We start from the raw sequence: 27326 nt of genomic DNA, 5'->3' as shown, positions 1-27326 counted from the left end.
GGACATGCAGGTAAGCATCCTTGATGTCCAGTGATACCATGTAATCCCCTTCGTCCAGGCTTGCAATAACCGCCCTGAGCGATTCCATTTTGAACTTGAACCTTCTTATATAAGTGTTCAAGGATTTTAAATTTAAAATGGGTCTCACCGAACCGTCCGGTTTCGGTACCACAAACATTGTGGAATAGTAACCCCGTCCTTGTTGAAGGAGGGGTACCTTGATTATCACCTGCTGAGAATACAGCTTGTGAATCGCCTCCAGCACTGCCTTCCTGTCTGGGGGAGCTGTTGGCAAGGCTGATTTGAGGAAACGTCGAGGGGGAGACGTCTCGAATTCCAGCTTGTACCCCTGAGATACCACTTGTAGAATCCAGTGATCCACCCGTGAGCGAGCCCACTGGTCGCTGAAGTTCCGGAGACGGGCCCCCACCGCACCTGGCTCCGCCTGTGGAGCCCCAGCGTCATGCGGTGGACTTAGAGGAAGCGGGAGAGGACTTTTGTTCTTGGGAAGTGGCTGTATGGTGCAGCTTTTTCCCTCTACCTCTGCCTCTGGGCAGAAAGGACGCGCCTTTAACCCGCTTGCCTTTCTGGGGCCGAAAGGACTGTACCTGATAATACGGTGCTTTCTTTGGCTGTGAGGGAACATGGGGTAAAAATGTCGACTTCCCAGCTGTTGCTGTGGAAACGAGGTCCGAGAGACCGTCCCCAAACAATTCCTCACCTTTGTAAGGCAAAACCTCCATGTGCCTTTTAGAATCTGCATCACCTGTCCACTGCCGAGTCCACAATCCTCTCCTGGCAGAAATGGACATTGCATTAATTCTAGATGCCAGCCGGCAAATATCCCTCTGTGCATCTCTCATGTATAAGACTGCGTCTTTAATATGCTCTATGGTTAGCAATATATAGTGTCCCTGTCGAGGGTATCAATGTTATCAGACAGGGAATCTGACCACGCAGCAGCAGCACTGCACATCCATGCTGAAGCAATAGCCGGTCTCAGTATAATACCTGAGTGTGTGTATATACAGACTTCAGGATAGCCTCCTGCTTTCTATCCGCAGGCTCCTTTAAGGCGGCCGTATCCTGAGACGGTAGTGCCACCTTCTTTGACAAGCGTGTGAGCGCTTTATCCACCCTAGGGGATGTCTCCCAACGTATCCTGTCCTCTGGCGGGAAAGGGTACGCCATTAGCAACCTTTTAGAAATCACTAATTTCTTATCGGGGGAAGCCCACGCTTCTTCACACACTTCATTCAACTCATCAGATGGGGGAAAAACCATTGGTTGCTTTTTCTCCCCAAACATAATACCCTTTTTTGTGGTACCTGGGTTAATGCAGACACATTTTTCATTGCCGTAATCATGTAACGGGTGGCTCTGTTGGAATGTACACTAGTCTCATCATCGTCGACACTGGAGTCAGTATCCGTGTCGACATCTGAGGTAGTGGGCGTTTTTGAGCCCCTGATGGCTTTTGAGACGCCTGGGCAGGCCCGGGCTGAGAAGCCGGCTGTCCCACATCTACTATGTCGTCAAACCTTTTATGTAAGGAGTTGACACTGTCGCGTAATTCCTTCCACATATCCATCCACTCAGGTGTCGACCCCGCAGGGGGTGACATCACATTTATCGGCACCTGCTCCGCCTCCACATAAGCCTCCTCATCAAACATGTCGACACAGCCGTACCGACACACCGCACACACACAGGGAATGCTCTGACTGAGGACAGGACCCCACAAAGTCCTTTGGGGAGACAGAGAGTATGCCAGCACACACCACAGCGCTATATAATGCAGGGAGTTACACTACACAAGTGATTTACCCTATAGCCGCTATATATATAGTATTTGCGCCTAAATTTAGTGCCCCCCCTCTCTTTTTTACCCTATTGAGCCTGGAAACTGCAGGGGAGAGCCTGGGGAGCGTCCTTCCAGCGGAGCTGTGAGAGGAAATGGCGCCAGTGTGCTGAGGGAGATAGCCCCGCCCCTTTTTCGGCGGACTTCTCCCGCTTTTATAATAATAATGTGGCAGGGGTATTTTACACATATATAGCTTCTTAGGCTATATTATGTGTGATTAGCCACTTTAAGGTACTCTAATTGCTGCCCAGGGCGCCCCTCCCCCAGCGCCCTGCACCCATCAGTGACCGGAGTATGTGGTGTGCACAGGGAGCAATGGCGCACAGCTGCAGTGCTGTGCGCTACCTTAATGAAGACCGAAGTCTTCAGACGGCGATTTCCGTGAAGATCTTCATGCTTCTGGCTCTGCAAGGGGGACGGCGGCACGGCTCCGGGACCGGACGACCGAGGCTGGGCCTGTGTTCGATCCCTCTGGAGCTAATGCTGTCCAGTAGCCTAGAAGCCCAAGCTAGCTGCAAGCAGGTAGGTTCGCTTCTCTCCCCTAAGTCCCTCGTTGCAGTGAGTCTGTTGCCAGCAGATCTCACTGAAAATAAAAAACCTAATAAATACTTTCTTTACTAGAAGCTCAGATGAGCCCCTAGTGTGCAACCAGCTCGAGCCGGGCACAGATTCTAACTGAGGTCTGGAGGAGGGGCATAGAGGGAGGAGCCAGTGCACACCAGGTAGTCCTAATTCTTTCTTAGAGTGCCCAGTCTCCTTCGGAGCCCGCTATTCCCCATGGTCCTTACGGAGTTCCCAGCATCCACTAGGACGTCAGAGAAAGTAGTATATTGCTTTGGAGATACCTAACATCTAATGTAGGGGTTCTCAACTCCAATCTTCAAAGTACCCCCAACAGGTCAAATTTTTAGGATTTGTCTGTGGAAAAATGGGGATAATTACTGACCCAGAAACATACATTAACTCACCTGTGCACGATTGAAAAAAATTCAGAAACCATGAGCTGTCAATGGTACTTGAGGACTGGAGTTGAGAATCACTGATCTAAGACATAGGATCTCAATCTTGGTCCTCAGGACCCCAAACTGTTTACGTTTTCCAGGTCACCTAGAAGGTGCACAGGTGTAGTCATTACTCATTGACACATTTTGAAGATTCACCCATAGAGCTAATTAGACACTTGCGATTCTCTGAGGAAATATGGAAAACTGTTTGTGGTCCTGAGGGCTGAGTTTGAGACCTATAATCTAAGGAATGTAACTTGTGGTCCTTTTTTTGTGTATTAAAAACATGGATTATCGTATTGGAACGGTTTACTACACAGTGGGGGTAATTCCGAGTTGATCGCAGCAGGATTTTTGATAGCAATTGGGCAAAACCATGTGCACTGCAGGTATGGCAGATATAACATGTGCAGAAAAAGTTAGATTTGGGTGGGTTATTTTATTTCTGTGCAGGGTAAATACTGGCTGCTTTATTTTTACACTGCAATTTAGATTGCAGATTGAACTCACCACACCCAAATCTATCTCTCTCTGCACATGTTATATCTGCCTCCCCTGTAGTGAACATGGTTTTGCCCAATTGCTAAAAAATTTCCTGCTGCGATCAACTTGGAATTACCCCCAGTGTTCCCCTTTGGGACTATAAGAACATCAGTCCATAAAAAAACATAATTATAGTCGCACAAAGCAGCACAAAAACCCTAATCAACGTAAGTCAACGTGTTTTATTTTTGACCTTGTGTCAGTGCAAGTTGTAAACTATACTGTGAACACATTTTACACCTAGTAATTAATTAGGGAGGACAAGCATTTTAAAAAGTAAAACATTCAAGTACATTAACCATACCTCCCAACATGTTCCTCAGGAGGGACAGAATGCTCTGCTCCTGGACTTCCCTCTTAATTTATGGTTGCCATCACCTGTGGTGAAACACCTTTCTTATTCATTAACCTGTTCAAAACAGGTGCCGGCAAACTTCATTTAACCACTTAACTTATGATTTCCCCCCCCAAAAAAACGCTCACAATTTTTTTTATTTTTTTTTTAATATTCCCCTTCCCCCCCCCCACATCGGAACATCGCAAATTAAGTTTTTAGAGCCCGGACAGCTGCCAGGTACACAGGGGTGGCTTGGGGGCAATGATTTACACTTACAAGCGGCTGCTATTATCTGCAGCCGCTGAGTGTGGGGGATCCTGCCGTGCTGACCGATCAGCAATGATCGGCAGCACGGCAACACTGGGGGCTGAGTGTCCCTCTGACAGCAGCAGCGGAGGGAATTTTCCGTTCCCTGCCACTGCTAACACTCTATCTGACTGGTCGCATCCTATGCGACCAGGTCAGATAAAGCACTTGCAGGCATGGTCGCATCTGATGCGACCATGCCAGGCAAGTGTTTAAGAGAAAAATCCAGAAGCAGAGCATTTTGTCCCTCCTGGAGAGGGTCATGTTGGGAGGTATGCTCTTGTATCTCTATCACCAGGAAGACAGTTATTTACTTTACTGCGCTGGCATATAACACAGCTGTGTTGTGCAATAATTGGAGAGACACAGCACAGGTTGGCCAAGCCTTCCCTAGACTTTTCCAGTATGCAGGATCATCAGTGCTGGAGTGTTGACCAGGTGACCAAGCATTCAGGATCTTTAGATGTTCTACTTTGGAGAAAGTAGGAAATTATAATTTTTCACATAGGGTTCTCCTTTTAATGGTTGCTAGGAATGTACTGTTAAAAACCTACGGGGGCGAAATTCTTTTATTTCATACATGATTAGAAATACAGGTCCTTTAAAACAATCTCAGTACATATACAAATACTCCTGTACAAGTAACTAAAGATGCAAAATGTACCAAATTTAAAAAGGAAAAAAAAAACATACTAAGACAAAACAAATGCTGGTTCTGGTTAAGCTGAGCAACCTCTATCCACTGAAGTGTGTTTATCGGACATAAAAAAATAGAATAATAAAAAATTAACTTTCAAGTTCTGTTAATTTTAATTTTTTTGACGCTGGCTCTTCAATGCTTTCTGGACGGCTGCTGTTGGGCTTTACGGTGTCCCTGGCTACAGTAATACCATGAAGTATGTATCCTCCTCCACTGCTCATCACAAGCTTCGGGTGACTTCTGTCAGGCAAGACCTGAAATATATCAGAGCATATATCAGAATAGAAAGACATGTAAACCTGGGGGTATATTTACTAAAGGTCGATTTTGTTTGTTTTTGTTCGACGTCAGATCGATTTTAAATCGATGTTGGGCTTCCAGGGTTAAAACACACATTAACTAACATTTAAAAATTAATATTAAAAAAATCATCTGCTAGTAAATGTGTTTTAACCCTGAAAGCCCGACATCGATTAAAATCTATAATACATATTTATATCAATCTAACATCGAACATAATCGACCTTTAGTAAATATACCCCCTGATGTCCAACCGGAATAGATCATGTTCACTTCCAACATCTATGTAACAAAACAATTCAGAACATATATCTGTCTACATGTTGAAAGATAAACACTTTCAACTAGAGATGTGCGGGTTTGGATTTACCCAGATCCCAAAATGGAATCTTATTGGCTCTCTGATGTCACGTGTTTTGGATAGCTTATAGGATAAATCCGAACTCACGTTCATTTTGGCGAACAGGCACATCTCTACTTTCAACCATTGGCTTCACAATATGCATGTTAAAGGAATTCTACAGGTAAAACGTGTTAGCAGAAACTTTACAAAACCCAGTCGAGGCAATCATTTTATGGTCTGATAATGCATTAGAATAAAAGCCTATTTATTCCATTGGTGCTAATGAGGGTACGCGGACAGCACACCGCTCGTTGGGATCACAGCTGTCACAACACCGATGGCGGGATCCCGACTCGGGCACCATATGCCACTGGTATACCGGCGAGGTAGGTGATTCCGCCTCTATGGGTGTCCATGACACCCATAGAGGGAAAATAGAACCTGTGGCAAGCATAGCTTGCCACCGAGCCCGCAAGGGGCTTAGTTGTACTCGCCCCCCCCCCTGCCGGCATTCCACCGCACGGGATGCCGATGTCGGTATACTGACCTTCGGCATCCCGTGCGGTGGGATACCATACCAAACCCCTAATGAGATCATTGAGCTATGACCCATGGCTCAGCAATCTCCTCAATTCTAATGAACTGATAAACTCAATACTGATTCAGTCTACAAAATGTCAACAGCTACAGTTTAAGGATCATTTTTTTTATATACACACACACACACATATATATATATATATATATACACACACACACACATGCATATATATATATATACACACACACACACACGTATATATATATATATATATATATATATATATACATACACATACATACATACATACAGTACATACACTATATAAAACCAGTAACATTTGCCGTGCCATAAAATACATACGCCTTCAAAAGACTACAACAGGTGAAAATAATCCCATTTAAATTGGTCTGCCAATCTACCACGCAATTCCAGGTTAGGTAATAGCTTTGTGGCAGAAGATTTGGATCCCTCAATTTCATGCATCAACCGGTCAATTGCTTTTCACTTATGAGCTATTGATTAATGTGACGAATCCCCATGTTATAAGAAACCATAAAGTTACCTGGTAATTCCTCAGCCAGGTTTCAGAAAACTGGAGATTAATGACGCCGCCTTTCTCTCTAAGTTTCGTGTAGCAGTCAAGTAGAGGCTGGGAAAGAAAATACAATCTGTGTATGAGGACATTCCGAGCAGAGGCGAACGCTTTCAGTAGTGCGCCAGGATTAATGACACTTCACAATATTGAGGAAATTATTTTTAAACTGATTCGGTTATTAAAATAGGATTTTAATTACCTACCGGTAAATCCTTTTCTAGTAGTCCGTAGAGGATGCTGGGGTCCATATTAGTACCATGTGGTATAGACGGGTCCACCAGGAGCCATTGGCACTTTAAGAGTTTAACGGTGTGGGCTGGCTCCTTCCTCTATGCCCCTCCTACCAGACCCAGTCTAGAAACTGTGCCAGAGGAGATAACATACTTCGAGAGAAGGAATTACACAGATAGTGGTGAGATTCATACCAGCTTACACAAACGAGGCAAACCCCGGCAACCAGGCCGGAAAACTCAGCAACAGCTGAATGACATTACTGAACCAAGTAATAACTCAGTACTTAACTAAGAACAAAGCAGTACTGACCAAGTAACCACAGCAGGAAAACGAAGCGCTGGGCGGGCGCCCAGCATCCCCTATGGACTACCGGAAAAGGATTTATCGGTAGGTAATCGAAATCCTATTTTCTCTTACATCCTAGAGGATGCTGGGGTCAATATTAGTATCTTGGGGATGTACCAAAGCTCCCAGAACGGGAGGTAGAGCGCGGAGGCTCCTGCAGAACTGCTTGACTAAACTTGAGGTCCTCAGAGGCCAAAGTATCGAACTTTAAAACTTAGCGAACGTGTTCGACCCAGACCAAGTAGCCGCTCGGCAAAGCTGTAAAGCCGAGACACCCCGGGCAGCCGCCCAGGAAAAACCCACCTTACGAGTAGAGTGGGCCTTAATAGATTTTGGACACGGCAATCCTGCCGTAGAATAAGCATGCTGGATAGTGAATCTGATCCAGCGAGAAATCATCTGCTTAGAAGCAGGACACCCAATTTTCTTGGGATCATACAGGACAAACAAAGAGTCCAATTTTCTGTGATGAGCAGTCCTCTTCACATAGATCTTCAAAGCCCTCACAACATCCAATGCCTTTGAAGCAATTGAGGAGTCAGTAGCCACTGACACCACAATAGGTTGGTTGATATGAAAAGCCGACACAACCTCTGGAAGGAACTGTTGAGGCGTCCTGAATTCCGCCCTATCTTCATGGAAGACCATATAGGGACTTTTACAGGACAAAGCCCCCAATTCCGACACACGTCATGCAGAAGCCAATGCCAACAAAGTGACAGCCTGCCCCGTGAGAAACTTGACCTCAGCCTCCTGTAAAGGCTCAAACCAATTCGATTTCAGGAAATGCAACACCACGTCAAGGTCCCAGGGAGCTGTCGGCGCCACAAAGGGAGGCTGGATGTGCAGAACCCCTTTCAAAAAGGTCTGAACCTCAGGGAGGGCAGCCAATTGTCTCTGGAAGAAAATGGATAACGCCGAAATTTGGACCTTTATTGACCCCAATCCCAGGCCCATAGCCACACCTGCTTGCAGGAACAGGAGAAACCGTCCAAGGTGAAACTCCACCGCAGGAAACTTCTTGGATTCACACTAAGACACATTTTTTCCAAATTCGTTGGTAATGTTTAGACGTTACTCCCTTCCTAGCCTGTATCAAGGTAGGATTAACCGCGCTCGGAATACCTTTCCGAGCTAAGATCTGGCGCTCAACCGCCATGCCGTCAAACGTAGCCGTGGTAAGTCTTGATAAGTGAATGGCCCCTGCAGTAAAAGATCCTCTCGAAGAGGTAGGGGCCTTGGATCTTCCAGCAGTAAATCCAGCAGATCCGCTTACCAAGCCCTCCTTGGCCAGTCCGGAGCAATGAGGATTGCCTGAACCCTTGTTCTTTTTACAAGTTGTAGAACTCTTGGAATGAGAGGAAGTGGAGGGGAGGGAACACATACACTGACTTGAACACCCACGGTGTCACCAGTGCCTGTGGGTCTCTCGACCTGGAACAGTACTTCCGCAGCTTCTTGTTGAGGCGAGAGGCCATCATGTCTATGTGAGGCACACCCCACCAACCGGTTACCTCCTCGAACACCTCCGGGTGGAGACCCCACTCTCCTGGATGGAGATAGTGTCTGCTGAGGAAGTCCGCTTCCCAGTTGTCTACGCCAGGAATGAAGATTGCTGACATCGCCACTGCGTGCCTTTCCACCCAGAGGAGGATTCTTGCCACCTTTGACATTGCAAGCTCTGCTCTTCGTTCCGCCTTGTCGGTTTATGTAGGCCACGGTGGTCACGTTGTCCGACTGCACCTGAACAGCCTGACCCTGTAGAAGGTGTGCTTTTTGAAGAAGACCGTTGTACACAGCTCTTAGCTCCAGGATGTTTATAGGAAGAAGGGATTCCTGACTTTACCACTTTCCTTGGAAGGTTTCCCCTCGAGTGACTGCTCCCCAACCTATGAGACTTGAATCCGTGGTTAGAAGGATCCAGTCCTGAACCCCGAACCTGCGGCCCTCCAGAAGGTGCAGCAGTTGTAGCCACCAGAGGAGTGAAATCCTTGCTTTCGGCGACAGACGTATCCTCTGATGCATGTGTAGGTAAGATCCCGACCACTGGTCCAGGAGATCCAGCTGAAAGGACCGAGCATGAAACCTTCCGTACTGCAGAGCCTCGTAGGAGGCAACCATCTTCCCCAAAAGGCGGATGCACTGATGAACAGATACCCGGGCAGGCTTTAAGACATCCCGGACCATTGATTGTATCACCAACGCTTTCTCCACCGGTAGAAACACCCTCTGCACCTCCGTGTCGAGGATCATCCCCAGGAAAGACAGCCTCCTTGTCGGCTCCAGATGAGACTTTGGAAGGTTCAGGATCCAACCGTGCTCCCTGAGCAGATGCGTCGTGAGAGCAATAGACCGTAACAACTTCTCCCTGGACGATGCCTTGATCAGCAGGTCGTCCAGATATGGAATTATGTTCACCCCCTGCTTGCGGAGGAGAACCATCATCTCTGCCATCACCTTGGTGTAGATCCTTGGTGCCGTGGAGAGACCGAATGGTAGTGCTTGAAACTGATAGTGATCGTCTAAAGTGCAAACCTGAGATAAGCCTGATGCGGCGACCAAATGGGAATGTGGAGGTACGCATCCTTTATGTCCAGGGACACCAGAAACTCCCCCTCCTCCGGACCTGAGATCACCGCCCTCAGAGATTCCATTTTGAATTTGAACTCCCTTAGATAAGGGTTTAACGATTTCAAGTTCAAAACTGGCCTGACTGAACCATCCGGCTTCGGTACCACAAAAAGGTTTGAATAGTAACCCTTGTTTTGTTGATGAGGTGGAACTGGAACAATGACTTCCGACAGTTCCAATTTTCGGACAGCTTCCTGTAGAATAGCTCTGTCTGCCAGCAAAGCTGGCAAGCCTGATTTGAAGAATCGGTGAGGTGGAAGAGTTTGAAACTCCAGCCTGTATCCACGGGACGCACCCAGGGATCCAGGCCGGACGACACCCAGACTTGGCTGAAATGCCGGAGTCTTGCTCCCACCTGACTGACCTCCAGGCTGTGCGGTCCACTGTCATGCTGAGGATTTTGAAGCACCAGAAGTAGACTTCTGGTCCTGGGAACCTGCAGGTGCAGGTTTTTGGATTTAGCCCTACCTCCTCTAAAGAAGGCGTTAAGAGGGCTTGTTCTTTCTAGTCCTAGCGGGCCAAAAGGACTGTGATGTATTGGGAGAAAAAGGTTTCTTCGTAGTCGGTGCAGCTGAGGGAAGAAAAGGAGACTTACCCGCGGTTGCCGTGGAAATCCACGCATCCAGCGCCTCCCCAAAGAGAGCCTGACCTGTGTAGGGTAGGTTCTCCACACTTCTCCTGGATTCCGCGTCCGCAGACCATTGGCGCACCCCTGCGAGCTGAGACATGGAGGAGATCCCTGCAGCCATAGAACCCAGGTCCTTTATTGATTCTACCATAAATCCAGCAGAATCCTGTATGTTACGTAAAAACAATTCAACGTCACCCTTATCCATCGTAGCCAAGTTTTCCAGTAGTGTGCCTGACCACTTTGCTATAGCTTTAGAAATCCATGCACAGGCAATAGTAGGCCGCAGTATCGCCCCTGAAGCAGTGTATATGGAGTTGAGCGTAGTGTCAACCTTGCGATCTGCCGGTTCTTTCAATGCGGTAGATCCTGGGACAGGTAAGACCACCTTCTTTGACAGTCTGGAGACACATGCGTCAACTATAGGCGGGGTTTCCCATTTTTTCCTATCTTCATCAGGGAAGGGAAAAGCAAGCAGAACCCTTTTTGGGATCTGGAATTTTTTCTCTGGGTTTTCCCAGGATTTTTCAAAAATAGCATTTAATTCTTTAGATGCAGGGAAGGTTAGCGAGGCTTTCTTAGTATCGGTGAAGTAAGCCTCCTCAACCTGCTCAGGAGTTGCGTCAGCAATATTCAACACATCTCTCATGGCTTCAATCATCAACTGCATCTCCTTAGCAAGTGATGCCACCCCCCCTCAACACATCCCCATCACAGTCTGCTGTGTCAGAATCGGAATCAGTGTCATCCTGCGTAATTTGGGCAAGAGCACATTTTTGAGGGTGTACCGCAGAGGGCCCGAGGGAACAGAACCAGACCATACTGCCATAGTGGACTGTAAAGCCTGAGTAACATTCTCAGTCTGTGCAACCCTCTCAGAAATCTGAGAAATAACCCCCTTAAGAGAGGCTAACCACTCCGGTTCCCTAGCCGGAATATGCGCTACAACAGTGAAATCCTGATTACATGGAATGGAATCTCCCTGAGAAGATATATCCTTTGCAGCATATGATACAGAGTCTCTAGACATGGCTGCTTGCAATCCCCACACCCCCCACATACACACAGGGTAACGGCAGACAGAGTTTCCCCCCCAAGAATGGCAGAGAGACACAGAGATGGGAGCCAACCCACACACAGCACTTCTGAGGAACAGGGGAATCCCCACCTCACGCTGACTGTGCTCCTTAATAGATAGACACAGTATACACACTCCCTCCCCCCCCTTCTACAACCTCCTGGTACCGTACAGATAGCTGGAGTTGATGTGGAGGGACAGCGCTGAAGAGTAAAGGCAGAGAAAATGTCGCTGAACACTGCTGGGTCCGCTCTGAGTAGAAGCTCCGCCCCCTGAAGATGGCGCATCTTCCCGCTCTTCACACTCCTCATACTGGCCTGAGGTATTTGCTGGCTGAGATCCAGGGACCCCGACAGGCTTGCTGACCAGTGCAGGGTGTAGGCACTGGCTCAGGGCGCCCCCCACAGCGTGCCTCGGAGCTCCGGAGCGCGGTTAATACCGCGCTCCCTACCCTGTTGCCGCCATCTTCACATCGGCTCCCCGCTTGTCAGGGGGGGCGGTGACCAACTCGCCACGATCTTCTGGCTCTGTAAGGGGGTGGCGGCATGCTGCTGGGGTGAGCGATCCCCTGTGGCGGCAATCGTTCTATCCCCTCAGGAGCTCAGTGTCCCGTCAGCAGAGTAAGTGGCTCAGACCCCGCAGGGCGGACACTACTCCCCCATCTTAGTCTCATGAAGCAGGGAGGCTGTTGCCAGCAGCCTCCCTGTGCTTAAACTCTATTAAAAATAATAAAACTAAAAGAACTCCTATGTAGCTCCCTTAGCTGTGACAGACTCCTCCGGGCACATTTTCTAAACTGGGTCTTGTAGGAAGGGCATAGAGGGAGGAGCCAGCCCACACTGTTAAACTCTTATAGTGCCAATGGCTCCTGGTGGACCCGTCTATACCCCATGGTACTAATATGGACCCCAGCATCCTCTAGGATGTAAGAGAAATAGTCATATAAAACATCATGTACAGATGTGTCCTCATACATCTAGCCTCAATACACCACGCAGCGTGAGATGCCTGGTGTGAGGCGCCAGGTCCAGGCCAACTCTGCTGACGCCTGACATTTTTTTCCTTGCCAAAAATGAGTCTTAGTCATTACCCGATGCGACTAGGATGATATAGGACACTTGTATATGTGTGCGACGGAGTCTGTATACGGAGCACGATGGAACTTGTACTGGAAAATGCTGTGGCTGCTACACAGTGGCACTTCATGTACAGATTCAGAGACTCAGTCGTGCACATTTATATATATATATATATATATATATATATATATATATAAAAGTGTTGCATATCACATTAATCAGCACAGTGTCCTGGTGCATTCACATCGCATCACATCTCGTTGTGACCATGACACCAGATGCTAATACAGTCTCATGGGACCTGACGCACCGAGAGGGGCTATTTGGCGTGACTGCAGCAATGCTGTATGAGGACACATCTGTATTAATGCAAGAGAGTGGTTACAACTTAAGTTTCCTACAGGCATTGTATGTATTTGTACTACCTATATAACAATCAGTAGTGATCTGTCCCATCTCCGATATGAGCGGTGGTAGTTGGGGCGTGCGCTGCTGAAATACACATATACAACCTACCCCCAAAGGCTCCCTCCGCAATGCTGCGGCAGACAAGGAGAGAAGGACCACTGTGTCTGTAACAAAAGGTAGTATAGCTGGGAGGGGGCGGGGTGAGGTGACCCGGCATATGTTGTATGTACCCCCCATTCTAATTATCTCACCCCATGTCCCAAAGTTTTATAAACTACTCTCTTTATGGACACACTCTCCTATATGACACTTACACTCTGGCTGGAGCGTAGATCGGTGTGGGTAACTTTCTTTGGATCCTAAATGCTATGACAACCCGCTCACCCTGCGTCATTTTAGTAACAATACTTTTATCTGTGAGTGTTAATTTGTACGGAAAAGCTGCTGAGGCATCTGCTTATGTTTCTGAGCACAATTATTAATAGGTCGGTTCATAAAAGACTAAAATATTCATCTAAAGACAGATGGATCGTCATGAACTGAGAACCTCAGCCATAAAGGGTGTAAAATAGTAATAATATACACACAAAACTTTATAAATGCGGGAATGTCAAACATTATAAGGCCTTACTAATTCTCATATTTTTTTTACTTACTGGCTAATTAAATCTATATAAATGTACCCATCCATGCATATACACCCGCTATTAGTACAGGCATGCAGACTGCAGTACAATTCCCACTATGGTAATAATTTGTTGACAATTAAATAGCGTATTTTGCTATATACTGTAGCTTACTATGTGAAATAGTTAACCTTTGACTAATAAAAGAGAGATTACAGTGAGCGTATAACCCTGTTTTGTAACCTCTGCCATAAAACTAAAAACCAGTTAAAACGGGCGAGGTAACGCTATGCCTCAAGAGACAGGGCTCTCTTATGACCTTTTTTATTTCCAGCTCTCAAAGGTTAAAGTGCTTTGAGCCATGGGGGTCATTCCGAGTTGTTCGCTCGTTATTTTTTTCTCGCAAAGGAGCGATTAGTCGCTAATGCTCATGCGCAATGTCCGCAGTGCGACTGCGCTAAGTAAATCTGCTATGCAGTTAGGTTTTTTACTCACGGCATTACGAGGTTTTTTCTTTGTTCTGGTGATCGTAATGTGATTGACAGGAAGTGGGTGTTTCTGTGCGGAAACTGGTCGTTTTATGGGAGTGTGTGAAAAAACGCAACCGTTTCTGGGAAAAACGCGGGAGTGGCTGGAGAAACGGAGGAGTGTCTGGGCGAACGCTGGGTGTGTTTGTGACGTCAAACCAGGAACGACAAGCACTAAACTGATCGCAGATGCCGAGTAAGTCTGGAGCTACTCAGAAACTGCTAAGAAGTGTCTATTCGCAATTCTGCTAATCTTTCTTTCGCAATTTTGATAAGCGAAGATTCACTCCCAGTAGGCGGCGGCTTAGCGTGTGCAAAGCTGCTAAAAGCAGCTTGCGAGCGAACAACTCGGAATGCCCCCCCATGTGTACTGTTTACATTGTTCTTATACTGGTCAGTTACATAAATTGTTATATCACATTAGGCTTACACATGGCCTAAGCAGGAAGGGGTCTGAGTGGAGGTACAGTATAGGCTATTTTGCCGTTTGCTCAAAAGCAAAACTGTAGCTATCCCGCTACATCTTTATACAGAGAACCAGATTTTCCTGCACAAATGACATGGCGTTTACGAGTTTATGTAGTATTTATCCACCTCAGAGGTATTTATGCTAAATTTTACCATGAACAGAGAGAGACTTAATCACCTTCTCCCCTACTCCCCCCTGTACCTCTGCCCTCTGTTCCAGCTTTCCGATTACCCATTTCTGCTTAGTGACATCTTGCCCTGTGCTCCTGAATTCCCACTTCCCTGTACCTACTTTGAGTGACCTCATGCCCTGTGCTCCTGGTTTTGCTTATGCTGTATTGTCTTCGGGACTTGGACGCTCACATAACCCTAACGCCAGTGGACCATTGCTTTAACACGTTCGTTTGCGTCTGTATACACTATTTTTATCTATTGATTTAATTTTTTTGGTCCCGACAGAGAATGATCGTTTTCTACAGCGTCCCTGAAGCCCAGCGTTTATACAGTACTGTAGGCAGGCTACCCACTCCGCTAGTTAACCGCTTCCCCCCTCCCCTGGGAGACTGTTCATTTCACAGACAGGGAGGCCAGCTTTCAGTCAATAAATTGACAACACAGTATGTGAATGAAGGGCTGATATTACAGTCACTTTAGTTGGGGGAAGGGACTAGAGAGGTCCCAATTCTACTGTATGTACAGGTAGGTACATTATACAGTAAGTGCTTATATGAAGTACTTTACTACGGATTTTGTATGGCAGACGCTCAGACAGTTCGTTATGAAAACTGATCTTTACCCGTGTTCATAATTCTATTGAATGTAAGGTTCTTAAATGTATGAATGTAATTTTTTTTTTAATAAAAACTAAAATAAAAAAAATAATTGTAAAGAAGAAAAAAAATGGCATTCGTACTTTCTGGGAATCGGACCAGGGACCATGAGAATTGGGGGCGGCGCACCTCACTGCTAGACCACGATGCTTGGTGACAGAGACGCAAATTCATGTGTAAATAGAAGCAGTGATCCCTTTCAGTTGGTTTTGCTTATGCTGTATTGTCTATGGGACTTGGACGCTCACATAACCCTAACGCCAATGGACCATTGCTTTAACACGTTAGTTCGCGTCTGTATACACTATTTTTATCTATTGATTTATTAGTTTATTTTTTTGGTCCCTTTATTTACAGTATGCTCTCCACTTCAAGTTCCTGATTGACTCTCTCCGTCTGAACATTGGTCTGCGTGTATAACATTACAGTTGTCACTGGCCATTTTCCCTGTGCTCTTTATTTCCTACTTCCCATATACCTTCTCAGTGACCTCATGCCCTGTGTTCCTGATTTCCAACTTCCTCTGTACCTGCTCTCAGTGACCTCATGCCTTGTGCTCCTGATTTCCTACTCCCCATGTACCCTCTCAGTGACCCCATGCCTTGTGCTCCTGATTTCCTACTCCCCATGTAACCTCTCAGTGACCCCATGCCTTGTGCTCCTGATTTCCTACTCCCCATGTACCCTCTCAGTGACCCCATGCCTTGTGCTCCTGATTTCCTACTCCCCATGTACCCTCTCAGTGACCCCATGCCTTGTGCTCCTGATTTCCTACTCCCCATGTACCCTCTCAGTGACCTCATGCCCCGTGTTCCTCCTCTCTTACTCCCCCTATGCCCGCTCACACCGGTGTTTATAGGGGCTCAGTGTTTCTAATTTACAATTCTTTGCATAGTTTTTTTTAATGCACAGTATATACAGAGATATACAGTACAGTATGGTTGTTGTTTGAAGCGCCAGAGAGTGTTCATCCCCATTCATATCATTAAAGATATATGGTAGTTGTTTGAATAGATAAATTTAGTTCACACTGAATCCTGTATGTATGTGATTAAATAAGCCATATTGCTTAGAACTAAGGCAAAACAATCACTGTAAATGTATTTCTACGGGAAGGACAATGGTTGTACACAGACTGAACTATCACATGCACACAAACCCGTCTAATCTTTTATTCTAGTTTGAAGATGGAAACATTCGTTAAAGACAAAAAGCAGCTCAACTACGCAAAGTTAGTTATGGTTCGTCCTTATAAACCAATATTGTGTAGAATATGATGGTGTAAATCAGAAAAGGAACACATCAGTCAGTCTATAAAGACACAAGTTCATTTATACATGCAGAGAATGAGATGTCCATCTATCCAGAGTAATAAGAACAAAGACAGGGGGGGTAATTCCAAGTTGATCGCAGCAGGAAATTTTTTAGCAGTTGGGCAAAACCATGTGCACTGCAGGGGAGGCAGATATAACATTTGCAGAGAGAGTTAGATTTGGGTGGGTTATTTTGTTTCTGTGCAGGGTAAATACTGGCTGCTTTATTTTTACACTGCAATTTAGATTGCAGATTGAACACACCACACCCAAATCTATCTCTCTGCACATGTTATATCTGCCCCACCTGCAGTGCACATGGTTTTGCCCAACTGCTAAAAAATGTCCTGCTGCGATCAACTTGGAATTACCCCCATTGTAACCAAGATTACAAAGTGGTACCTGGTGAATTATATGAAACCCGGAAAGTGCACCTACCTCCTTATACTGACAGTACACCACAAAAGGTCTGGATGGAGCAATAAATTCTAATAACGTAAGAAGCAGCGGTGTAGGGTAGAACCGTGACGCGATAATTAACCTATAACAAATGAAAATTGCAAACAAGTGAAGCAGACACCGGTTATCCCAATACTGATTAACAAATACATTTCATGAAAGGTGGAAACGTTCATTAATATGGTGTGAGCCCAGACCAGCGGTTGATGAACTCAGCTTATTATTCATTTGAAGCAAATGGCGAACCAACAGTATGGTCCCTCTTCCCTCATGTGCTTTCCCTTCTCTTACTTAACCTTCTTCTACGGTGCCGAATCCCTCTGTTTCTGCCACTCTGGGGCAGATGTATTAAGCCTGGAGAAGTGATAAAGCAGTGATAAGTGCAAGGTGATAACACACCAGCCAACCAGCACCGATATGTACACTGACAGGAGCTGAATGGCTGGTGCGTTATCACCTTGCACTTATCACTGCTTTATCACTTCTCAGGCTTAATATATCTGCCCCGATACTTATTTCAGTGTCGTCTGCTGATGCAGCCATGTTAATTACCCTGTACTTGTCCCATATTGTCTTGAACTGTAAGTCACTGTATTGTATTTGCTTATTTGCTTATGTACTCTGTAATTGGGCGCAATATAAATAAAAGGATGATAATAATAAGGTCTACATCAGTGTATATATCCCAGTTCAGGGTGTTACTATATTTGAACAAAAAATGTACCATTTGAAATAAGAAACAGAGATATATTTCAGGTTTATAAATCCAATATATACCCAGAGAAAACCACGAGACCTGGAGAGAAATGAGTGGGCAGGCCGCCTTCCCACCAATAACATCAGTGGGCACTTCCACACCGTGCAAAAAGCCAGTGACACTAATGTTTTGAGAGAAAAATATCTTTGGAAACAGAGACTGTATGGCAGACATCAGGTAAGTAGCCTCCTGGGACCAGGATTCCGCTAGGATACTCTGTCCTAAGCTGCATTGTCAAAAGGAGGTACATTCTGAGCTCCAGACTAATGAGCCAGCCAGAAAGTACTCACCCATCAGCGTTTCTGTCCCGCAACAATATTTCCGCTTCCGACTCCTTCTGCTTCCTCTCATCTTGCTTGCGCTTCTTTTCTATCGCCTGCACGTAAAAGGAAAGTAGAATTGGTCAGCACTCCTGCGCTATCAATGAAGCTATTATCAGGTGACCCTGAAGCGTACCCAGGCGCTCTCTTATTCCATCACACAACCAATGACGAAATACAATTAAGTCATGTTACAAATGTCAGAAGCCATGGATAACACAAGAAGTATCAGTAGTAACATCATGACGATGATGCAACACCCACAGTGTCTACCAACAGAATGTTGACATGTTCAAAACGGATTCCCGCTGTCTAATACAAAGGACCTCAAACGCGGTCCTCAAGGCACGCCAACGGTGCCAGGCTTTAGGTATATCCATGGCTCTGCACAGATGGTTAAATCAAATTGACTGAGGTGCTAATTATGTCACCTGTAGCCAAGCAGGGATAAACTTAAAACCTGGACCGTTGGAGTGCCTTGAGGACCACGTTTGAGAACCTCTGGTTTAATATATAATCTAGTGAACTGATCAAACGCATTGTTTCCTCCAGTTTTTTTCTGCATGATTTAGAAGTGAAGCTGCACCCCCTAGATGTTTAAGTACTGTACAAAGACATAGGTTAATTATTTAACGCTAATAATATAAAAAAAAATAAAAAAAAGATTATTTTATAATTTTGCATAATAAAGGGAACCATAATTAAATGTAATTCGGGAGAGGAAGTAACAAATATCAGTGTAAAAATAAGAATTTACTTACCGATAATTCTATTTCTCATAGTCCGTAGTGGATGCTGGGGACTCCGTCAGGACCATGGGGAATAGCGGCTCCGCAGGAGACAGGGCACAAAAGCAAGCTTTTAGGATCACATGGTGTGTACTGGCTCCTCCCCCTATGACCCTCCTCCAAGCCTCAGTTAGGTACTGTGCCCGGACGAGCGTACACAATAAGGAAGGATCTTGAATCCCGGGTAAGACTCATACCAGCCACACCAATCACACCGTACAACTTGTGATCTGAACCCAGTTAACAGTATAATAACACAGAAGTAGCCTTTAAAAAAAGATGGCTCACAACAATAATAACCCGATTTTTGTAACAATAACTATGTACAAGTATTGCAGACAATCCGCACTTGGGATGGGCGCCCAGCATCCACTACGGACTATGAGAAATAGAATTATCGGTAAGTAAATTCTTATTTTCTCTAACGTCCTAGTGGATGCTGGGGACTCCGTCAGGACCATGGGGATTATACCAAAGCTCCCAAACGGGCGGGAGAGTGCGGATGACTCTGCAGCACCGAATGAGAGAACTCCAAGTCCTCTTTAGCCAGAGTATCAAATTTGTAAAATTTTACAAACGTGTTCTCCCCTGACCACGTAGCTGCTCGGCAAAGTTGTAAAGCCGAGACCCCTCGGGCAGCCGCCCAAGATGAGCCCACCTTCCTTGTGGAGTGGGCTTTAACAGTTTTAGGCTGTGGCAGGCCTGCCACAGAATGTGCAAGTTGGATTGTGCTACAGATCCAACGAGCAATCGTCTGCTTAGACGCAGGAGCACCCATCTTGTTGGGTGCATACAAGATAAACAACGAGTCAGATTTTCTGACTCCAGCTGTCCTTGAAATATATATTTTCAATGCTCTGACAACGTCCAGTAACTTGGAGTCCTCCAAGTCGCTAGTAGCCGCAGGCACCACAATAGGCTGGTTCAAGTGAAAAGCCGAAACCACCTTAGGGAGAAAATGAGGACGTGTCCGCAGTTCTGCCCTGTCCGAATGGAAAATCAGATATGGGCTTTTGTACGATAAAGCCGCCAACTCTGAAACTCTCCTGGCTGAAGTCAGGGCCAGTAGCATGGTTACTTTCCATGTAAGATACTTCAAATCTACCGATTTGAGAGGCTCAAACCAATGAGATTTGAGAAAATCCTAAACTACGTTTAGATCCCACGGTGCCACTGGAGGCACAATTGGGGGCTGTATATGTAGTACACCCTTGACAAAAGTTTTTACTTCAGGCACTGAAGCCAATTCTTTCTGGAAGAAAATTGATAAGGCCGAAATTTGAACTTTAATAGACCCCAATTTTAGGCCCATAGACAATCCTGCCTGCAGGAAATGTAGGAATCGACCCAATTGAAATTCTTCCGTTGGGGCCTACTTGGCTTCACACCACGCAACATATTTTCTCCAAATGCGGTGATAATGTTGTGCGGTCACTTCCTTCCTAGCTTTAATCAAGGTAAGAATAACTTCCTCTGGAATGCCCTTTTCTTTTAGAATCCGGCGTTCAACCGCCATGCCGTCAAACGCAGTCGCGGTAAGTCTTGGAACATACAAGGTCCCTGCTGAAGCAGATCCCTTCTTAGAGGTAGAGGCCACGGATCTTCCGTGAGCATCTCTTGAAGTTCCGGGTACCAAGTTCTTCTTGGCCAATCCGGAGCCACTAGTATTGTTCTTACTCCCCTTTTCCGTATAATTCTCAGTACCTTTGGTATGAGAGGCAGAGGAGGGAACACATACACTGACTGGTACACCCACGGTGTTACCAGAGCGTCCACAGCTATTGCCTGAGGGTCTCTTGACCTGGCGCAATATCTGTCCAGTTTTTTGTTGAGGCGAGACGCCATCATGTCCACCTTTGGTTTTTCCCAATGGTTCACAATCATGTGGAAAACTTCCGGATGAAGTCCCCACTCTCCCGGGTGAAGGTCGTGTCTGCTGAGGAAATCTGCTTCCCAGTTGTCCACTCCCGGGATGAACACTGCTGACAGTGCTATGACATGATTTTCCGTCCAGCGAAGAATCCTTGCAGCTTCTGTCATTGCTCTTCTGCTTCTCGTGCCGCCTTGTCTGTTTACGTGGGCGACTGCCGTGATGTTGTCCGACTGGATCAACACCGGCTGACCCTGAAGCAGCGGTTTCGCCATGTTTAGAGCATTGTAGATCGCTCTTAGCTCCAGTATATTTATGTGAAGAGACTTCTCCAGGTTTGACCATACACCCTGGAAGTTTCTTCCCTGTGTGACTGCTCCCCAGCCTCGTAGGCTGGCATCCGTAGTCACCAGGACCCAGTCCTGTATGCCGAACCTGCGGCCCTCTAACAGATGGGCACTCTGCAACCACCACAGGAGAGACAACCTTGTTCTTGGTGACAGTGTTATCCGCTGATGCATGTGCAGATGCGATCCGAACCATTTGTCCAGCAGATCCCACTGAAATATTCGTGCGTGGAATCTGCCGAATGGAATTGCTTCGTAAGAAGCCACCATCTTTCCCAGGACTCTTGTGCATTGATGTACTGACACATTTCCTGGTTTTAGGAGGTTCCTGACAAGTTCGGATAACTCCCTCGCTTTCTCCTCCGGGAGAAACACCTTTTTCTGAACAGTGTCCAGAATCATTCCCAGGAACAGCAGACGTGTTGTCGGTGTCAATTGAGATTTTGGAAGATTCAGAATCCACCCGTGTTGTTGAAGCACTACTTGGGTTAGTGCTACCCCGACTTCCAGCTGTTCTCTGGACCTTGCCCTTATCAGGAGATCGTCCAAGTAAGGGATAATTAATACGCCTTTTCTTCGTAGAAGAACCATCATTTCGGTCATTACCTTGGTAAAGACCCGAGGTGCCGTGGACAAACCAAACGGCAGCGTTTGAAACTGATAATGACAGTCTTGTATCACGAACCTGAGATACCCTTGGTGTGAGGGGTAAATTGGGACATGCAGATAAGCATCTTTTATGTCCAGGGACACCATGAAGTCCCCTTCTTCCAGATTCGCTATCACTGCTCTTAGTGACTCCATCTTGAACTTGAATTTCTGTATGTACAGGTTCAAGGATTTCAGATTTAGAATAGGTCTTACCGAACCGTCCGGCTTCGGTACCACAAATAGTGTGGAATAATACCCCTTTCCCTGTTGTAGGAGGGGTACCTTGATTATCACCTGCTGAGAATACAGCTTGTGAATGGCTTCCAATACCGTCGCCCTTTCTAAGGGAGGCGTTGGTAAAGCAGACTTTAGGAACCGGCGAGGGGGAGACCTTTCGAATTCCAACATGTAACCCTGAGATACTATCTGCAGGATCCACGGGTCCACCTGTGAGCGAGCCCACTGATTGCTGAAAATCTTTAGTCGACCCCCCACCGCTCCTGAGTCCGCTAGTAAAGCCCCAGCGTCATGCTGATGGCTTTGTAGAACTCGGGGCGGGCTTCTGTTCCTGGGCAGGGGCTGCTTGCTGCCCTCTCTTACCCTTTCCTCTGCCTCGGGGCAGATAAGACTGTCCTTTTGCCCGCTTGTTTTTATAGGAGCGAAAGGACTGCTGCTGAAAAGACGGTGTCTTTTTCTGTTGGGAGGGAGTCTGAGGTAAAAACGTGGATTTGCCGGCAGTTGCCGTGGCCACCAGATCCGATAGACCGACCCCAAACAATTCCTCTCCTTTATATGGCAATACTTCCATATGCCTTTTGGAATCCGCATCACCTGACCACTGTCACGTCCATAAACTTCTTCTGGCAGATATGGACATCGCATTTACTCTCGATGCCAGAGTGCAAATATCCCTCTGAGCATCTCGCATATAAAGAAACGCATCCTTTAATTGCTCTAAAGTCAATAAAATACTGTCCCTATCCAGGGTATCAATATTTTCAGTCAGGGAATCCAACCACACTACCCCAGCACTGCACATCCAGGCTGAGGCTATTGCTGGTCGGAGTAAAACACCAGTATGTGTGTATATACTCTTCAGTGTAGTTTCCAGCCTCCTATCTGCTGGATCCTTGAGGGCGGCCGTATCAGGAGACGGCAACGCCACTTGTTTTGATAAACGTGTGAGCGCTTTATCCACCCTAGGGGGTGTTTCCCAGCGCGCCCTAACCTCTGGTGGGAAAGGGTATAATGCCAATAACTTCTTTGAAATTAGCAGTTTTCTATCGGGGTTAACCCACGCTTTATCACACACGTCATTCAATTCCTCTGATTCTGGAAAAGCTACAGGTAGTTTTTTCACCCCCCACATAATACCCCTTTTTGAGGTACCTGCAGTATCAAAGATCTGCAAAGCCTCCTTCATTGCCGTGATCATATAACGTGTGGCCCTATTGGAAAATACGTTTGTTTCTTCACCGTCGACACTAGATTCATCTGTGTCGGTACCTGTGTCGACTGACTGAGGTAAGGGACGTTTTACAGCCCCTGACGGTGTCTGAGACGCCTGAGCAGGTACCAACTGGTTTTCCGGCCGTCAACTGACTTTTGTAATGTACTAACATTATCACGTAATTCCATAATTAAAGCCATCCATTCCGGTGTCGACTCCCTAGGGGGTGACATCACCATTACCGGCAATTGCTCCGCCTCCATACCAACATCGTCCTCATACATGTCGACACACACGTACCGACACACAGCAGACACACAGGGAATGCTCTTATCGAAGACAGGACCCCACTAGCCCTTTGGGGAGACAGAGGGAGAGTTTGCCAGCACACACCAAAAGCGCTATAAAATGTATATAAACAACCCTAAAAGGTGTTGTTTCTGTTATATGCGCTTTAAATATATAAATATCGCCAAAATATGCCCCCCTTCTCTTTGTTACCCTGTTTCTGTAGTGCAGTGCAGGGGAGAGTCCTGGGAGCCTTCCTCACAGCGGAGCTGAGCAGGAAAATGGCGCTGTGTGCTGAGGAGAATAAGCCCCGCCCCCTTTTCGGCGGGCTTTTCTCCCGGGTTTTGAGATAACTGGCCTGGGTTAAATACATACATATAGCCTCAATGGCTATATGTGATGTATTCTTTGCCATAAAAGGTATTAATTATTGCTGCCCAGGGCGCCCCCAGCAGCGCCCTGCACCCTCCGTGACCGTTCAGTGTGAAGTGTGTAGCAACAATGGCGCACAGCTGCAGTGCTGTGCGCTACCTTCATGAAGGCTGAAGAGCCTTCTGCCGCCTGTTTCCGGACCCACGATCTTCAGCATCTGTAAGGGGGATCGGCGGCGCGGCTCCGGGACGAACCCCAGGGTGACCTGTGTTCCGACTCCCTCTGGAGCTATGTCCAGTAGCCTAAGACTCCAATCCATCCTGCACGCAGGTGAGTTGAAAATCTCTCCCCTAAGTCCCTCGATGCAGTGAGCCTGTTGCCAGCAGGACTCACTGAAAATAAAAAACCTAAAAACTTTTTCTAAGCAGCTCTTTAGGAGAGCCACCTAGATTGCACCCTGCTCGGACGGGCACAAAAACCTAACTGAGGCTTGGAGGAGGGTCATAGGGGGAGGAGCCAGTACACACCATGTGATCCTAAAAGCTTGCTTTTGTGCCCTGTCTCCTGCGGAGCCGCTATTCCCCATGGTCCTGACGGAGTCCCCAGCATCCACTAGGACGTTAGAGAAATGCTGTAGATAAACCTCATACGGTGTATATCTCTTCTCTGTGCAGGACAACCCCATCCTCCTTTCTTGAGTACACTGTAATGCAAGCCATACATCAGGGGTGGCCAAAACGTCAATCAAGATCTACCGGTCAACTGTGGACACTCAACCGGTAGATCGTGATGACAGCCAGCAGCAGCCAATAAGGATCAGGTCTGATTTTTTTTGGCTTGATGCGCTGAAGCTGCGGCTGTCATGTATGACAGCACTAGCCAATAAGAATCAGGCTGATTCTTATTGGCTGAAGCTGACCTGAACTCGTCTGTTTCAACAGCCGTGAGCTTCACCACCACCACCACCACCACCGGCGGCTCCACACTGCAATCAGGACACAGTCTGCCCATAACATATGCGCCAACAACTGGAAAGTGTACACTGTGTACCGGAGCCTGGAGGTGGCAGAGTACAGCGACGCCCTGTAGCATGTACAGATACTGGCTCTGGCAGGTGAGGACCTGAGGTAAAGTGGGGATGAGAGATCACACAGATATCTGTGATGCCAGCAGTCTGAGCTTCCTGCTGGGCACAGCCAAGCACCACTCAGGCTGGGGTCACAAGTCATGCCAAGACACTTGGAGGTGAAATAATAAGGGTCTGGGGTGCAGGTGACATCCTGACTGCATGGTGATCGAACAAGTCTGGAGGTGCAGGATGAAGGATGGAAGATAGAGCAAGTCTGAGGGTACAGGTGACAGGATAAATTAAGAGTGATAGGGTGGGGCATATTATTATTATTAATAATTAAAAATGTACATATTTTGTTAATTTACTTTCAATGGACCAGAGCCCTAAAAAGCATGTCTCCCAACTGTCCAGATTTTTGCAGGACAGTCCTCACACCCCTTGCCGCTAGGCCATGCCGCTTACTTGATAGATTGAGAACATTTTTGGCTTTTAAGAATAGATCAAAGTCTGAAAGTCTGGCTAACCCCAACATACATTTGAGGCCCAATTTCCCATTCTGTGGACATCGATAACCGTCGATCTGTCGGGGAATCGGGAAAATACTGCAAGTTAAAAATCCCTGACTAGGCAGTCTCAATAATTTTTGGTTGGCATTTCCAACATGCTGGATTTCCACGATCTCCTGACGAGGAATCAGCAGAACAGGGAATTTCCACTATACCTGCCAGATGTATTTGACCTTTTTAGTCAGGAGGTAACTGCCACAGAAAATCCCCTTCAGGCTGGTCCAGTGGGATCACACATTGGGGCAGATGTACTAAGCCTGGAGAAGTGATAAAGCAGTGACAAGTGGAAGGTGATAACATACCAGCCAATCAGCTCATAACTGTCAATTTACATATTGGAGCTGATTGGCTGGTGTGTTATCACCTTGCACTTATCACTGCTTTATCATTGCTTTATCAATTCTCTAGGCTTAATGCATCTTCCCCATCCCTTCCTATGGCCCACAGAGAACAACACGGAGTATGAACTGCATAAGTTCTGAGCCCTAGGACAGGTGACAAAGGACAGGATGAGCCACTTAAAACCAGCCCGCCTCAGACTTTGTGGCAAAATGTAGGGCACCATTTTATACGCTAAGGAAAGAAAGTGTGAGAGGTTGTGCTGCAACCTACCCCTTCAAACAGTCCCACATGGGTGAAAAAAAACAACACGTAAATAAATCAGGAGAGCATGGGGCTGCGAACCTTTGCAGACAGTCCGTTCCTCGGTTAAAGCATTATGAACACGTGCCAGCTATGGTGGCCAATCCCGGGATCGGCGGAATCCCGGGATCGGGATTGGCGGGATCCCGGGATTTAGGCCCAAAAATAGCCGGGATTCAATCCCGGGATGGGAAGCTCCAATCCCGGGGATTGAGGGATCAGCGTTGAGCGTCCACAGGACACTCAGACGCTGCCCGGCTTCCTCTTTCCGGGTCCCCAGCGCAGCGTGAGAGGTCACGCTGCGCTGTCAGCGGCTCCCAGCAGCGATCAACGGATGTTCCCCTCCCTCCCGCCTGCGGTATATGGTAAGTTATATGTGCGGGGCGGGTGGGGCAAGGGGGCGGCCACCTAGCTAAAAGCCAATGCCGGGTATCCCGGGATTGGAAATTTTTCAATCCCGATACCCGGGATTGAAAAAATGGCCCGGGATTGGCTTCCCTAGTGCCAGTGAATTATGAGAGGAGTGACAGGTTGCTCCATCCTGTTGGAAGAAGCAGTTCTTCCGCTCATTATCAGTTAACGGTCTGTAGAATATACAAAAAAAAAATAAGATTTTAAACCTACCGGTAAATCTTTTTCTCGTAGTCCGTAGAGGATGCTGGGACTCCGTAAGGACCATGGGGATAGACGGGCTCCGCAGGAGACATGGGCACTTTAAGAAAGACTTTGGATATGGGTGTGCACTGGCTCCTCCCTCTATGCCCCTTCTCTAGACCTCAGTTAGAGAAACTGTGCCCAGAGGAGACGGACAGTACGAGGAAAGGATTTTTGTTAATCTAAGGGCAAGATTCATACCAGCCACACCAATCACACCGTATAACTTGTGATATACTATCTAGTTAACAGTATGAAAAAACAACATATCATCGGTCCAAAACCGACGAAACTATAACATAACCCTTATGAAAGCAATAACTATATACAAGTCTTGCAGAAGTAGTCCGCACTTGGGACGGGCGCCCAGCATCCTCTACGGACTAC

At 46.7% G+C, this 27326-nt stretch overlaps 1 protein-coding gene across 2 annotated transcripts in view; it reads right to left on the bottom strand.

Annotated features, from left to right (window-relative positions):
- Positions 1-3573: 3573 nt before the first annotated feature.
- The window catches only part of TRMT6 (tRNA methyltransferase 6 non-catalytic subunit), a 163431-nt gene continuing 139678 nt past the window's right edge, over positions 3574-27326 (bottom strand). For both annotated transcript variants that reach the window (XM_063918599.1, XM_063918600.1), the window contains exons 8-11: positions 18210-18295; positions 17142-17244; positions 6504-6590; positions 3574-5008 (exon numbers count right to left, since the gene is read on the bottom strand). In XM_063918599.1, the coding sequence (XP_063774669.1) occupies positions 4841-5008; positions 6504-6590; positions 17142-17244; positions 18210-18295 (444 nt within the window). In that variant the 3' untranslated portion in view covers positions 3574-4840. The remainder of the gene's footprint in view (positions 5009-6503; positions 6591-17141; positions 17245-18209; positions 18296-27326) is intronic.

The sequence above is a fragment of the Pseudophryne corroboree genome, chromosome 4 (genome assembly GCF_028390025.1).
Source record: "Pseudophryne corroboree isolate aPseCor3 chromosome 4, aPseCor3.hap2, whole genome shotgun sequence".
Classification (NCBI taxonomy): Eukaryota; Metazoa; Chordata; class Amphibia; order Anura; family Myobatrachidae; genus Pseudophryne; species Pseudophryne corroboree.
Note: the sequence above shows the minus strand (reverse complement) of the source record. Positions and strands in the feature narration are given on the sequence as shown.